This window comes from Penicillium oxalicum, chromosome VII, assembly GCF_001723175.1.
Source record: "Penicillium oxalicum strain HP7-1 chromosome VII, whole genome shotgun sequence".
NCBI classification, from domain to species: Eukaryota; Fungi; Ascomycota; class Eurotiomycetes; order Eurotiales; family Aspergillaceae; genus Penicillium; species Penicillium oxalicum.
Window position 1 is genome coordinate 1,939,384 of NC_064656.1, and position 14,027 is coordinate 1,953,410.

Consider the following 14,027-nt stretch of genomic DNA (forward strand, 5'->3'; position numbering starts at 1 on the left):
CTTCGGGGTAGTCTAGTTAGAAGTATAGTAGTCGGCTTACGTATCCTTTTTCTATATTAATTCGGTTACTAGAATTAAGTCTAATCGGAGATACGCTAATCGGTCGCGAAAGATAGGATTCCCCTATAGTTATCGAAGAATTAGACGTTCTTTTTAGCCGGAATTAGTAACGAGCGCACAGATTAATCTAGGAGTAGCGCGACTAGGCGAGACGGGCCTACCTACTATATTTTAAGATAACGATAAAGGCCGAATAGTAGTAATTTAGCGTATACTCTTATTTTCTGCGAAAGGAGAAGGGCCTATCGGTTTTGCTAAATTTTGTGTAGCCTAATAAGTTAGCCTAAGGGTCTTTAGGAGATCTAACGTTACTATCGAGGGATACGGGAAATTAACTAAGGGATAGTAAATTATAGAAGGGGAGGTTATATAGTAAGGGATTCGATTATACATACTTAAAGGCGGATATTTAGTAGTAGGAGTAGACCTTGCAATTACTCGTGGCGAGCCGGCTTTTTGGACTCGACTCGCGAGCTAGCTCGTACCTCTGGCTCGAACTCGCGAGCTAAGGACTCGCGAGTCTTCCCGCTCGTACGGTATTATAAAATCGAGCCGGTAATTTATTATTATATATAGCGAGCCAGAAAAACTCGCGGTTCGATCGGCTCGATTACTAGTGTATTACCGTCGTACGGCTCGCGAGCCAGACTTTCTGACTCGAACTCGCGAGTAATTACAAGGCCTAGTCTGATCTCACTAGACAGGTCGAGTCACAGAGGAACCAAACCAAAACCACAAGCAAACAAGTCCCAGAATCCTCCAAGGTAATCGTGAGATCCGGTATCAGGAACCAAGGGCAGGAATCAAAAGGAGTGTGACATTGCAAGTGTAAGGAATCTGACTGTAAAGACCGTCCTGAATCCTCTCTTCAAAATGTTGATTAAGCCCGATGATGATGATCAACCTCCCTAGGCGGTAAGGCTATCAGGCATCTCTCACTACCTAACATCCACCTTTAAGTACATGCAACCGAATCCCCCACTACACTATATATTTTTAATAGACTTCTAATCTAGGAATCTTAGAGAAATAACTAGATAGATATATTCTTTGGTTATATAGCTATATAATCATTAGAAGAAATAGTTACTATTAGTGGAATCACTCGTGCCGTTGCTCACATGGTTAATCCATTCGACCAAAAGGTCTAGGCCAAACCATTCGTTAGAATGGTTTGCTTCTGCAACGGTCTATATAGATGAGTGGTCCCACACATAAGGATGGCCACCTCCTTCCGGGACCACATTAGGCGGTAACTTAGTTTCGGTCTTTGATTGTTAGGAAAGATACCCTTTGTCTGATCCGCGATGTCAGGGTCTCGGAACCCCCCCCCCCCCTCAGCCACATCAGACCAAACCACATAGTCACTAGCCACCCGCCCCGCAAGAAGGGTGGCTAAGGACCTTTCCGGACCTCTGACATCCCTTACCTTATGTGCCGCCTCCGACGAAAGACATAACCCAACGCCATTCCGCAACGCGCAGGACGAGACAGGTCTGCTTGATATATCATCTTGCGGTCAGAGGATCGGAAGCCTAGAGGGGTTTAGAAGGAAGCCCACCGAAGCATGTTAAATACCAACTGAGAAAGAGAATGAGAACCGCAAGAATTAGTCTCTGTTTGAATGATACCCTAAGGGCGCCTTCTTCTTACCTGACTGACAAGTCTCTACCTTGCCAAAGTAGATCCCGTTACATTGATCTACTTTTTTTTTATCTATTTCTTAGTAGTCCACCTCTTAGAAATGTATATTTTAGAAAATATTTATTCTTAGTAGATAGAGTCATCTTTATAGCTATTATAATATTCAAGAATTTTAATTCTATAATTTCCAGTTTTTAGAGAACTTTAGTAAATATTAAGAAGAGATTAGAACTATAGATATTTATAGTATGTTTCTATTAGTTTGGGTAGTTTCTTAATCTAGTACCTATAATATTAGAATATTATTTTGGAGTTCAGTCTATGGAAAGTGAGAGTTCTGCGGGAGAAAGCCCTGGAATCTTATTAGTGGACTTGATCACAGCTATTGCCGATAGATCTGCAGGTATGCCCCGAAACGGATGTGGGTACGATATACGACGGATCCGCTAACGGATTTTGCTTGCCCGTTGCGGGGTGCAGATCAGCTTACCCCACCGATACCGAGTAAAGCTTAGAGTTTTAGGGTCTATCTTGTTGTAAATACGTATATTAATTTATCCCTTTGTCCGGCTTGAGGATTGACGGGATGTGATCCCGCATCATCTTAATCATACGGAGATTGCCCCGTTCAAATCATTAGACAGAAAACAGTAATTCCCTCGTAGATCCTTCATTCTATTGGACAGCAACTATGGAACTCACGGAATCTGGCTGTATCATCGGTGGATTATATTCACCGAGAGGGGAAAAAGCGGAAGACTTTTGCAGGAAGGTAATTAAAACATCGATTTTAATATTGTCCTATGTCATAAGCACGCTCAAATGTCTCTCCCTTAAGCATTCAATTCCAAGAACGTGGGAGACAGCTTCTCAAAATCTTTCTTCAAAACCCACGAGCTCTTGCTCTGCCTCCTTGGGCAGATCCAGATCCAGAGGGCTATATTAGAAATGTTCTTTCTCAAGTCCCATTTGGCCGTAGGCCTGCTATCCCTGTCCGTCGCTGCGACATCTTGGATTGTTCCAGGGGCGGTATGGACGGACACAAAGGGCCAGAAGATTGATGCTCATGGAGGAGGTATCGTCAAAGTGGGAAGTACTTTCTATTGGAGCGGCCAAAGTGCCAGCAACGGTGAGTCGTGTTTCTCCCGATTATCGTTGTGGCCCCCAGCTGCTAACCCTTTAACATGTTAGCCGAGACCCCTTACATGTACTCTTCGACCGATCTTCTCAATTGGACCCCGCTTGGAGCCCAAGCTAAAATCTCGGGCATGTGGCGTCCTAAAATCGCTAAGCCGAATGGCAATTTCTGGGTATGTACTAATGGTCTGACTCGATGACTGTTCTTCAAGATTTAGACAAGTCCCAATGACTGACTACATCTAGATCTACGGCCAGGTAAACCGTCTTGTCCAGCCACTGGAATCATCGCGAATGGTTGGTGGATACCAGCCGCACGGCTCTGGGGAACATCTCCTACCGAGTGGATACACTTATTCTGATACAGGAATGTTCCAAGATCCTAAGGATGGTACGTATAGAGATGTAAGATTATGATCTAGAATATGCTGACCAGTATCAGGTACCTGGTACATCTTAACAAGTGCAGACCACAATAACGTCCAGATCAACAAAATTAACTCGGATGGTACTGTTGGCAATCGAGTTGGCAATTTAGGTTTGTACCGTGGCCGTGTATATTCCTCCTGTCCCACATTACTAGCTAACCTAGGCTCTAATACCTAGCCGCCGGTGCATACGAGGCCCCAGGCATGTTTTATGCCGACGGAACCTATTACCTGATCGTCTCTGGTAAAACCGGCTGGAGGGGCAATCCCAATCAGATGTTCTATAGCAACAGCCTCTCAGGCCCCTGGAACGGGCCTCATAGTGTTGCTCCCGGATCCAGTAATACCTACGGCGCACAGAACACTTTCGAACTTGTGATCAAAGGAACTAAGCAAACCACTTACATCTATATGGGCGACCTTTGGGACTCACATGGAGGACCGAGCTCAAACTACCTCTGGCTTCCAATGTCGGTCGACACAAGGTGTGTTTATACTCCTACGGCGATATGAAAAGCTTTCATGCTAACCTAACGGTGAATTAGTGCTAAATCTGTGACGCTGAATTATCATTCTATGTGGGCTGTTGATGTCAATACTGGAGAAATAAAATTCCCTAGCACTAAAAAGCGACATGAAGCCGAGGAGGCTAATCTTTTCGGCCGTGCGGGTAAGCGATGCCGATATTCAGGCGAAATGTCTTTCTCAATTAACCTGATATGGTAGCCATTAGTGTTTGCGACCATTGTCTCACGAAGAAGTCAGTTCACAAAAGTATGCATAGCCTCTCTTCAAGGCGGCAACAAAAGGGGAAAGGCTAAAAAAGGGAATCTGTTATCTAGTTGATCACGAAAGCGAAGTCGTGTTTGAGAATGTTACAGGGACCGGGGTCCCAGAATGGGTCTCCTTCCACTACACTGTCAACGATCCCACAGGTAAGTCTTCAAATTGAGCACGTGTGATGAGGAGACCTCAAGTATACTGATATTTATTTTCTCGGTGCGGCAGCTGGTGAAGCGTGTATCTATGTGAACGGCCAGCCGGCTTTGAATATTTCTGACATGAATTCTTACGCTGGGTACCACCAAACTGTTCCGGTTCAACTTACCCTCCAGCCGGGTGATACCAATACCATCAAATTTGCAGCCGTGGGCTCTTCAGGTAAGGCTAACATAGTTATAGCGACCCTCTGTAGCCTCCGTAATCAGGGCTAACTTTATGCCAGATTTTGAGGTGTCCCTGGATGGGATCGAGCTCCATGAGTGATTTTGTTAACTGAGATTCAAGCGCCCTGGACTATGTGTGAACAACAGGAGTAGATTCCTTCCGTCTGGAGCCCTCACCACGGTGACCGATCGCACACATGTGTCTTACGCTAGAGAAAGGTGTTTGCTATGAGTCATATGATCTAGCATAGATAAATAGCACGTCTGGCTCTCCACCAATCATGTTGTCTATATCTCCCTTCATCTTCTCTCTTTCCCTACCACGTAGGCATTTGTCCCTTACAAAAGGCAGAATCGGTATGTAGTCACGTTATGCAGTACCAATCAGAATCAGCGGAGTTTTACCTCCTAGCTCTGGTTTTTGATTTGTGTATACAGATTATGTGACAAAATATCCATGGTATGGAGGTGACTCGAAACGAGTGTAGTGAGAGGAAGAGTTTACTTTCGTGCCTAGTGATTACTCTTGATTAAAAAAACTTGATCTTTGACGCTGCCGTTAGCCAAGTCTTGTCTTCTAATTTGCTTCGCTGTTTCACAGTTCTCTTCTGATTCGCTGCTTCCTTATTCCTTCTCTTGCCACGCTCTCTACTGATTACTTCTTCTGCAGCTAATTATTTAACGTAACTCATGACCTCGACGGTCACACGCTCACCCCGGTCACCCAACCCTATTACAAATCTCATATTTCAAGATGTTTCTACCAAAAAGACATCAATTCATATCAAATTAACAATTTTACATCGGGTAGTCTTATGGATTAGCTCTTCACGCCCAATACACCTTGGCAGCGCTCTCTGGCGTGGGTAAATCTGCCTGATTAGCCCATGCGCCTGCTTCATGCAATACCACCTGGTTCTCTTGCACTGGCTGCTAAGCTAGCCGTAGACCTTCTTCAGCATTTGGGCCTCCTTCATGCGGCATCTTCCGATTTGAAAGTGTAAGTTCCTGGCATGTCTTCTCATTTGCGCGGTGTAGGCTAGTATTTCCCTGGGCTAGTAGCGCAGTGTTGTGTAGCGCTATGCAGTGGCCCTTGATACTTCGATCTAGTATCGAATCACGGTTCTAGGCGTTTTTGGTGTGAAATCAGTAGCAAGAAAGCGAATCCGGATAATCTGCGGCTTCAAAACCTCGATTCGTGCCTGAGAGTATTTTGCGAGCAAGTCAAGCTTATCGATGTGGTTATTGTGAAGGGCTGCAGCAGAATTGATTCAATTGTACTAGGTCACATGGAGCTTACAATAATCTTAAGAAAAGAAAGAAGAAGAGACAGAAGTCGGTCGCAGCTCTAAGAGTGTTGGTCCCGTCTCGGATAGAATTCTCTAGAGCCTCGTGATAGAATCGCTCAGAATTCTTCTGCCAAGACGATATCCGAAAGGCCATGCATGGCATATGGTTTATCACCAGGCTTTGACCCGTCACATCTACTTTGACAGGGTGGAGGGTCTTGGTCATCAGGGAAGAATGGTGGTCCCATGGCCTGATTTGTACAGAAACTAGGTCATAAGGTCCCCCTTTGAAATGTTGCTTTGTACTAGCCCCTTCATTTGGTTCCTAAGAGGGTTCTACGCCTACAGGCCGTCAGTGAATGATCGATAAAATAGCGTCGGTCCATCGTTTTGTGAGAGATTAGAAACCTTAGAGGCTATAGTGTAGGTATAGTTATCGGCGCGGCTCAGATTAGACGTCTACATCTTACTACTACCGGTCCAGGAATAGTAAGATGTATATTGTAGTGGGAAATCCGGTTGCATGTAGTAAGACGGCCTGGTAGAGGCCGGTATAAAAAAGGGGAGGGAGATTGGACATACACACACGCGTTCATTGATTCCCGAAGTTTTTCGATAATCAGGCTTTATTCAGTTACAGTCATCCGTTCCAGTACATCTTCGCTCTATCAAAACAACAAATCAAACCAATTCGCACACTCTACCCCATCTTTCCTACTTGGTTCTCTTGAGTCATTTGGTCTATGAAGGAAAAGAATCATTTCGCCCGCTCTCTCCTGCGCTTCTGACTGACGACGACATTCTTCCTTGTCTGATTTCCTTACGCTTCAACCCGCCTCATGTGATTAAGTTGCCCTGAACAATTTCCTCTCTTTCAATAAAAAGCCCCGAATTCAAAAGTCGATATCTGTAAGTTTTCCCAGGAATTGAAGGTTGAAATAAACAGTAAGGATCTTTGAAAGAAATATCAAAAGGGATCTGAGTTTAAAGAAAAGTCCAGGCCCTTGAAAGAAAGAGAACGACGACCCGGCATCGCATGGTGTATCCGAGCAAACAGCTCACAAGAAGAATTTCGCTTGAGCCACATCGCAGTCACCGTCATGTGCGGTGAATCCATCAGGATTCAATGGAACAAGAATACCCAGCTTAGAGCTTACCCTGACCGGCCTTGGCGTTGACGCTAGCTACGACCGAGGTGTAAGGAGAAGCCGAGGCAATGTTCTGCCCTCGGAATTTGGAAAAGAAGCTAGTGTCACTGCCGCTGAACGGCCCAGAGCTCCCGTATCCGTTCATTTGGCACGGACGACCAAGAGTGCTGCTGCAGGCTTGGGCGGCGCCAGGAGAGGGGGCAGTGAACAACTTGCCCTTCATGGTCACATCGTTGATATTAGGAACGTTCTGGAAGACGTTACCTTCGGCGAGAACGTAACCGCCAGAGCCAATCTCGAAGGCATGGCCACCGTTATCGTACCAGTAGTTGTTAACCTGCGATATCATGAATATATAGACTTGGGTGAGAGTACAGAATGACGACTGCATCACTCCGAGACGGATGAAAAAACTTACGGCATGTAAAAGAGTGTTACCCTGAACTTTTGGGGACCGACCACTGGTGTGGTAGATGTAGTTACCTTTCAAAGTCACGTAGTCGTTGCTTCCGTCAAGATAGATACCCCAGTAGTGGTAGCCGTTGCAAGAGGCAGACCAATTAGAACGACCGTCGATAAAGCTGTTCGAGATGGTCACACGCTTGGAAGCCGAAGTACCGAGAACAATATGTTGACGGCCGATACGGGCAGTAGTAACATGGTCGATCCAGACCATATCGCTGTTGTCGACAGTGATAGCATCACCGCCCCAAACGTATTGAGGGTTGATATCGGTAACAGCAATGTTTCTTCACATGGACAAACATGAGATGTTAGTAAAGATATTCCCCTTGCATCAGAGCTTCGGTAAACTAGAAGTGCATACTGTATAATAACGTTGCTCGCGCCAGCAACGATACGCAGACCCTTGCCCTTGATCACACCGGCGGAGCCCTGACCGATGAGAGTCTTGTGAGAAGCAACCGTGATACCGAGAACACCAGCCTTATCACTAAATACGTGTCAGCAGACCGGTATCATAGGAATCATTCCTGGACTTCCACTTACTATTTGATAGAGGGGATAGTGAGGGTGCCTGCCGGGACATCGTTCTTACACCAATCATTCTTTTCAATGGCGATCTGGCACTTGGAGCTGGTGCCCCATGGCGCGCATCCACTGGAGGTGGCAGTGCCTTCAGTGCCGCGGAAGTCGAAAGTCTTGGTCAAAACAATAACACGCGGCTTGTTATCGCCCAAATACGAGACCAGCTCGGAGGTGGACTGGGGGTAGACGGGGCTCGCAGAGCCACCGCCGGTGACACCCTTCGCGAAACCCTCAGCTGCGCCAGACACACTGATGGCAGCAGCCTGATAGGCAAAGGCCGCAAATAAAGCAATAAGTTTCATGGTGACAACCAGATTTCAAGATCGAAAGGAAAGAAGGGTGGTTAGGAAAGAGATCTGGTTGATGAACCAGCTTGGGATAGGATGCGCCCGTCTCTATAATTATATTCTATTTCTCCTTCCTACCCCCTGGGTTAGTATCTCTCGGTACTTCTATGAAGAACCGAGGGCTGTTCCGACGATTCTGAACATGTGGAATGGACATGGCGGTGGGGCTGCAGGGTGACCTAAGGTGCAGTCTCCAGTCTCCGCAACAAAATCCGCTACTAATTTAGTCAATGTCTTAGCTCCAAAGTAGGACGCCATCTTGTGCACTCTAACGCAGCGCGTGAGCCGCTATTATTCCGGGTCGCGAGTCCTGCTCAGATGGACTGCTGCCGGCCCTCGTACTGTCTGTGCACTAGTCGCATTAGTGGCGGCTTGATTACGGTGGGGGCTCCCCATTTGGATGAAACATCTAGAGATTCTTGGCAAGCCGGAGAAATTTATCCGTGGGTACCACGGTGAAAGGCGAAGTCTCAATAACGGCTCTACGCCAAGAAACCCTACGCCTCGGACAAACCCTCGAGGTTAGGGGATGGAATTACAAGAAACAGCTCTACAAAAAGAACGCATTAACAAATGGAATTGATAGAAAGGATGATAAAAAGACTAAGATCGGCAGGCTACTGAAGCGGGGTTTACTTCCCGGTGTTACCGCCCTCGTTAGTTAGCGGTTATCTGGTCCTATAATCCTGCCGAATATATACGAATATATAAAATAAACGCAAAACCGCTCCTACCGTTATAGTAGGGTCCGAGCCCGCCGTAGTTTAGCTAGAATAATAAACTCCTTTAGTAACGCTAACTACTCTATACCCTTCTTTATAGCCTGTTATCGCTCTTTCTGACTATCTTGCTCGTAATCTCCTTATACTATACTATTTACGCTAGCTAGCCTTATTTAGAAGTCTTCGTCTTCCTATTCTAGATCTACTAGACTAGGTTTATTTAGTTAATATTCTGCACTAGATTATGCCTAATCTTTATCCTTAATATAACGGAAGTTAGACCGAAAATTGTCTAGTAGTGTAGATAAGTCGGATTTGACCCTATCGATCTTAGCCTAGAGAGTTCTGTAGCTTTCTATAGTTTTTCTCTGCTGCCTCTCTATCCGTACTCTTTCTTTAGTTATTACCTAAATTTGCAAATTATTGTCTTTTCTTAGTTCTATAATTTACTTAATAAATTTATATTTAGTCTTTAGGCCCTTACGGCCCTAATATTTTCGTAATTCTTCTAACTATTAGTACTTTACTAGAATATCGTTAACTAAGGCCGCTTTAGACGTTTCTTCTAGATCGCCCTAATACTTCGGGGCGAAGTTATCTATCTTAGTTCTCTTGTTAGGTATTAATTTCGGACGGCGTTATCGAATATATCCTCCGCTAGTAACTATATTTAGCTTATTTATAAAGGCTATAGTCTTTATATAGTCTCTATAATTTGAAATATAGATATTAATATCGAATAAGGGAACTTCTTCGTCTCCTTTCTTCTTTGTTTATTAGAGTAATAGAAAGTATCTCTTATAAATTCGTCTCTAGCTATCGAAATAATCCTTAAACTATTTCCTAATAGCTAGAGTAAACCTAATTAATGTAGTAATATCGTCGTCTAATAACTTAGTAGCTTATCTCTTCTCCTTCGTTAATTTCCGAAGGTCTTATAGGAGATCGTCTTCTTGTCTACCTTTTATATAAGTATACTTTAGCCGTAAATTTACGGGGTTAATAAGTTAGTTAATAAGATTAGTATTACCCTTATCTTCCTAGCTAGATTAGCTAGCCTTACTTAATAATTTAACTCGGCGGCCCTTAGCTATTAATAAGCAGTCGCTAATATCGAGGTTATTATTAGCTCTGTCCGCCCCTTATAACTCTTCTCGTAGAATACTTTCTAAGTCTATTTATTATACTTCTTCGAATAGCTTATTGTACTACTCGTTATAGGTATTAACGTCTGTCTATCCCTTATTAATTAGCTCTAGAAGTTATTAGTAACTTAGGCGATCTATAGAAATAATAGGTAATCGATTATTATACCTCTAAAGGGATTAACTTAAATTATTAATAATCTCTCTATTCTACGCTACTATCTACTCGTTCCGCCTACTCTTTTCCTTACTATAATCCTTTATCGTAATAGTTAGGCTAGTTAGTTACTTTTATTTTCTAGTAACTAGTTAGGTAAATTATAAGCTAGATAATCTAACTAATATTAAAGTCTAAGAAGAGTTAAAGAAGATAAGTTAGGGACAGGCTACTCCGCTTAATAAATAATTACCCTGTAAACGCTCTCTTATCTCCTTAGATAAATAGCAAATAATAATAAGGTAAATATAAATAATTAACTTAGGCTATAATTTAAATCGTAATACCCGCTTACTTCGCTCTCTGCGACTCCCTTAATACTTCTTAATAGAATTCGCGGTATAACTAAGCCTACTCCGCTAGTTACTGCCCTTCTTCTAATTTATCGTCTGTTCGTGGGATAAACTTCTTAATATAGTTAATATAGTATTTACCTACTCGGAACCCTATTGTAAGATTATTTAGGATTACTGATCTCTTCTTGTTTAGTACCCTAGCTACTAAGAAGGGTCCCCTCTATCTTATCTCTAGCTTCTGACTATAGATATTATCTAGGTCTGTTCGTCTTAGTAAGACTAAGTCGTTCTAAGTAAACTCCCTCTTTATATCCCCTTCTAAACTCTCTTTATACTTCTCTAATATTACTTTCCTTACCCTTTCTCGGGTATACTCTAAGATTTCGGAGTAAATATTAGTAGTATACGTAAGATTAGACGCTATTAGTTCTCGACTAGCTAGTTTGTCCCTACTAATTACTTCTCTTAGTAACTCGTTATCTATATAGCGATCGCTAAAATACCTTGGTTTAAATCCTAGAAAGATCTTAGTAGGACTATACCTATATAGTCCTAAGTAGCGAAAATTAATAGCTTAAACCGCCTATCCTATATACTTATCCTAATAGTAGAGAACCCTAATATCTCCTGCTAACTCTGCTCTTATTATATTCAGGATTATTTTAATAAATCTCTTAGCTAATCCGATAACCTACGGGGCTCGAATAGGGGCCGTTCGATACTTTACTCTAAATTACGGTAGTTTATCTTTAAATTTATAGCCTATAAAGTAATCTCTATTATCCGAAAAGATCTTATCTAGCTATCTAAAGTAGCCTAATACGTAGTCTACTATAAAATACTATAATACTTTTGCTATAGCCTCCTTAGTTGGTAAGGTAATTAAGTACCGGCTTATATAGTCTACCCTAACTAGGATATACCGAAAGCTATTTTCTATTACTAGGTTGAACGGGCCTAAGTAATTAATAGCGAATATTTATATTAGTTCTATTACGGATACTACTAATAATCTTTCCGGGGGTATTCTTAGACTAATTAACTAATAATTATAGTAACTCCGATAGTACTTTTCGATATCCTAATATCTTGTTAGCTAGTAGTACTTTCCGATAGCTCTTCCTAAGGTGATTTTCGTAGCGAAATATCTATATAAGTCGTATAGTTTATAGAGCACCCCTAGGAGCTTGTCCTCTTGAATATATCTCGAGTAATATCCTTGTTTCTCCTAGTATATAAGGAGGCTGATACTATCTAGGTATACTAGGTAGTACTTCTAGGTAGGTTTAGGATTATCTTGTCTTAAAAGTTTCTTTACGATATCGCTATACTACTCGTCTTCTAGGTATCTAACGAATAGGCCCTCTTCCTACCTTACTAGTATAGTTAACCTATTGCGCTATAAGATATAATACTTAGGTTATTAGACTTCCGGTCTACTTTCTGCCTCTTCTACTAATATATTAACTAAAGTGAAAGGATCTTTAGGTAAATCCGATTTAACTCTCTAATACGGAAGACGCGATAACCTATCGGCTACTACCTACGATAAGCCCTTAATATATTGAATCTTATAATCGTATTCCTAGAGCCGTATTAGCTACCTAGCTAATCGTCTATTTATCTCGGAAGTAGCTCTATAGACAGTTTTTAGCGCGCTATAGTTAGTGTATATAACGACAGGGTGATCCGCCCCCTTTACTAGCTATCTTACTTCCTCTAAGTATATCAGAATAGCTAACGCCTCCTTCTCGGTAGTATAGTACTGTACCTGTAGCCCCGATAATATAAAGGATAGATATATCACGACCGTTTTATCGTTAATTATTTCTCTAGACGATTTAGTCCCGATCGGTCGGTTTCTTATCTAGAATAGGACTCCCCCTAGGCCTCGATTAGATACGTTAGTCGATAGGTAGTACTATAGCGAGGGGTCTCCTACCGATAATTTGATTTTCTTGATATATGTTTTAACTTAGTTAAACGCCCTTTTCTGTTCTCGTCCCTATTTAAATAACGCCTTTCCTTTCTCCCCTTATTTTCCTTTAATAGGGATAATCGCGCTTTTTAAGATACGGACTAAGTCCGCCCGGCCTAGGATATAGGTCCGTAAGAACGGTATTAGGTATATAAACCTTATAAGTTTAGCCTTATTAGTCGGTTCTAGCTAGCTAACGATCGCTACTAACTTGTCTACTAAGGGTCTGATTCTATTAAGGATATATTTATAGCCTAAAATCTTAGTCTTGTTAATAAAGAAGGATATTTTAGCTAGGCTAAGAGTTAGCCCTACCTATACTAGCCTTAGGAAGTATCGCTCGTGCATAAATTTAAGTAGGTCTATAACGCTAGTAGTAGCGCCTATATCGTTATCTATAAAGTATTCGAACCCTACTTTTCCTTCTAATAATCAAGGCTCTTTATATAGGGCCGGAATCTCTCCTGTTACTAGGTCTTTTAGCCTAGTATATATTCCTAGGGCTCCGGTAAGACTCTGATCTATCCTTAAATAATAGTATTAGCTAAAGGCGTAATTAAAGGCAGTCTTGTAAGCATGCTCTTTAGCTAATAGTATAGCCTAATATCTATTTGCTATATCCGCTTTAAAGAAGACTTTCTATTTCCGTTATCCGAATATATTTAAGATAGTCTCTATACGCTTTATCGGATAATTGAATTTAATTATAGCGGTATTAAGCTAGATATATTAGTGTACTATCCTTAGACTCGTCTTCTTGCCTAGAATATAGTCCGCTTTCTTCGGGAATTTAGTCTTAGCTAACTACGGCGATATACACTTTGTTATAATCCCTACTTCTTCGAGCTTTAGAATGTTATTCTTTTGCTATAACTCCTCTTCTGGCGTATATCTTATTAACTTAGCCTTCCTAGGGACTACGTTCGGGTATATTAGAATACGATAGACACCTAATTTCGTTATCAGTATTTCTCTAATATCGCTCACGAAGAGGTCTTTCTAGGTATATAAAACTATAACCGCTATTTTCTACTCGTCCGTCCCTAGTAATACTAGAGGTCTAATTAACTAATATTATGTCTTGATCTACTCTTCTACTTACTCCTAGTCGGCAGTTAACTATCGGAGGTAGTATATTAGCCTATCTTATATTAGAAATCCTAGCAAATACTGTTTACTTACTTCTTTTTTAATGATTTTCTCTCCTCTAGTATAAATAATTACTAAAGTTAATCTTATATATTAGAACGAATAATAATAGATCCTAGGTTTTGTTAAGTCGAATGCAGACTTAGGGTTAACAATAGCTATATAAAAGTTCTCGCGCTTTAGGGACTATTCTAATTTATATTAGTCTATAATAGATAAGGATAGCTTAGGTAACTTAATATTTCTAGTATTAT

At 41.8% G+C, this 14,027-nt stretch overlaps 2 protein-coding genes across 2 annotated transcripts; one reads left to right on the forward strand and one right to left on the reverse strand.

Moving 5' to 3' along the window:
* Positions 1-2,652: 2,652 nt before the first annotated feature.
* On the forward strand, positions 2,653-4,535 carry POX_g09172 (uncharacterized protein; the record flags this gene model as incomplete). The annotated part of the gene is made up of 10 exons (XM_050117931.1): positions 2,653-2,833; positions 2,896-3,014; positions 3,088-3,232; positions 3,284-3,379; positions 3,448-3,754; positions 3,815-3,939; positions 3,996-4,043; positions 4,112-4,204; positions 4,278-4,430; positions 4,495-4,535. 10 exons carry the CDS (start codon positions 2,653-2,655, stop codon positions 4,533-4,535), a joined length of 1,308 nt encoding a protein of 435 aa, XP_049966075.1.
* A 2,335-nt stretch (positions 4,536-6,870) lies between these two features.
* On the reverse strand, positions 6,871-8,221 carry POX_g09173 (putative pectin lyase A; the record flags this gene model as incomplete). Its single annotated transcript, XM_050117932.1, has 4 exons — positions 6,871-7,209; positions 7,291-7,621; positions 7,699-7,824; positions 7,881-8,221. 4 exons carry the CDS (start codon positions 8,219-8,221, stop codon positions 6,871-6,873), a joined length of 1,137 nt encoding a protein of 378 aa, XP_049966076.1.
* Positions 8,222-14,027: the final 5,806 nt, after the last annotated feature.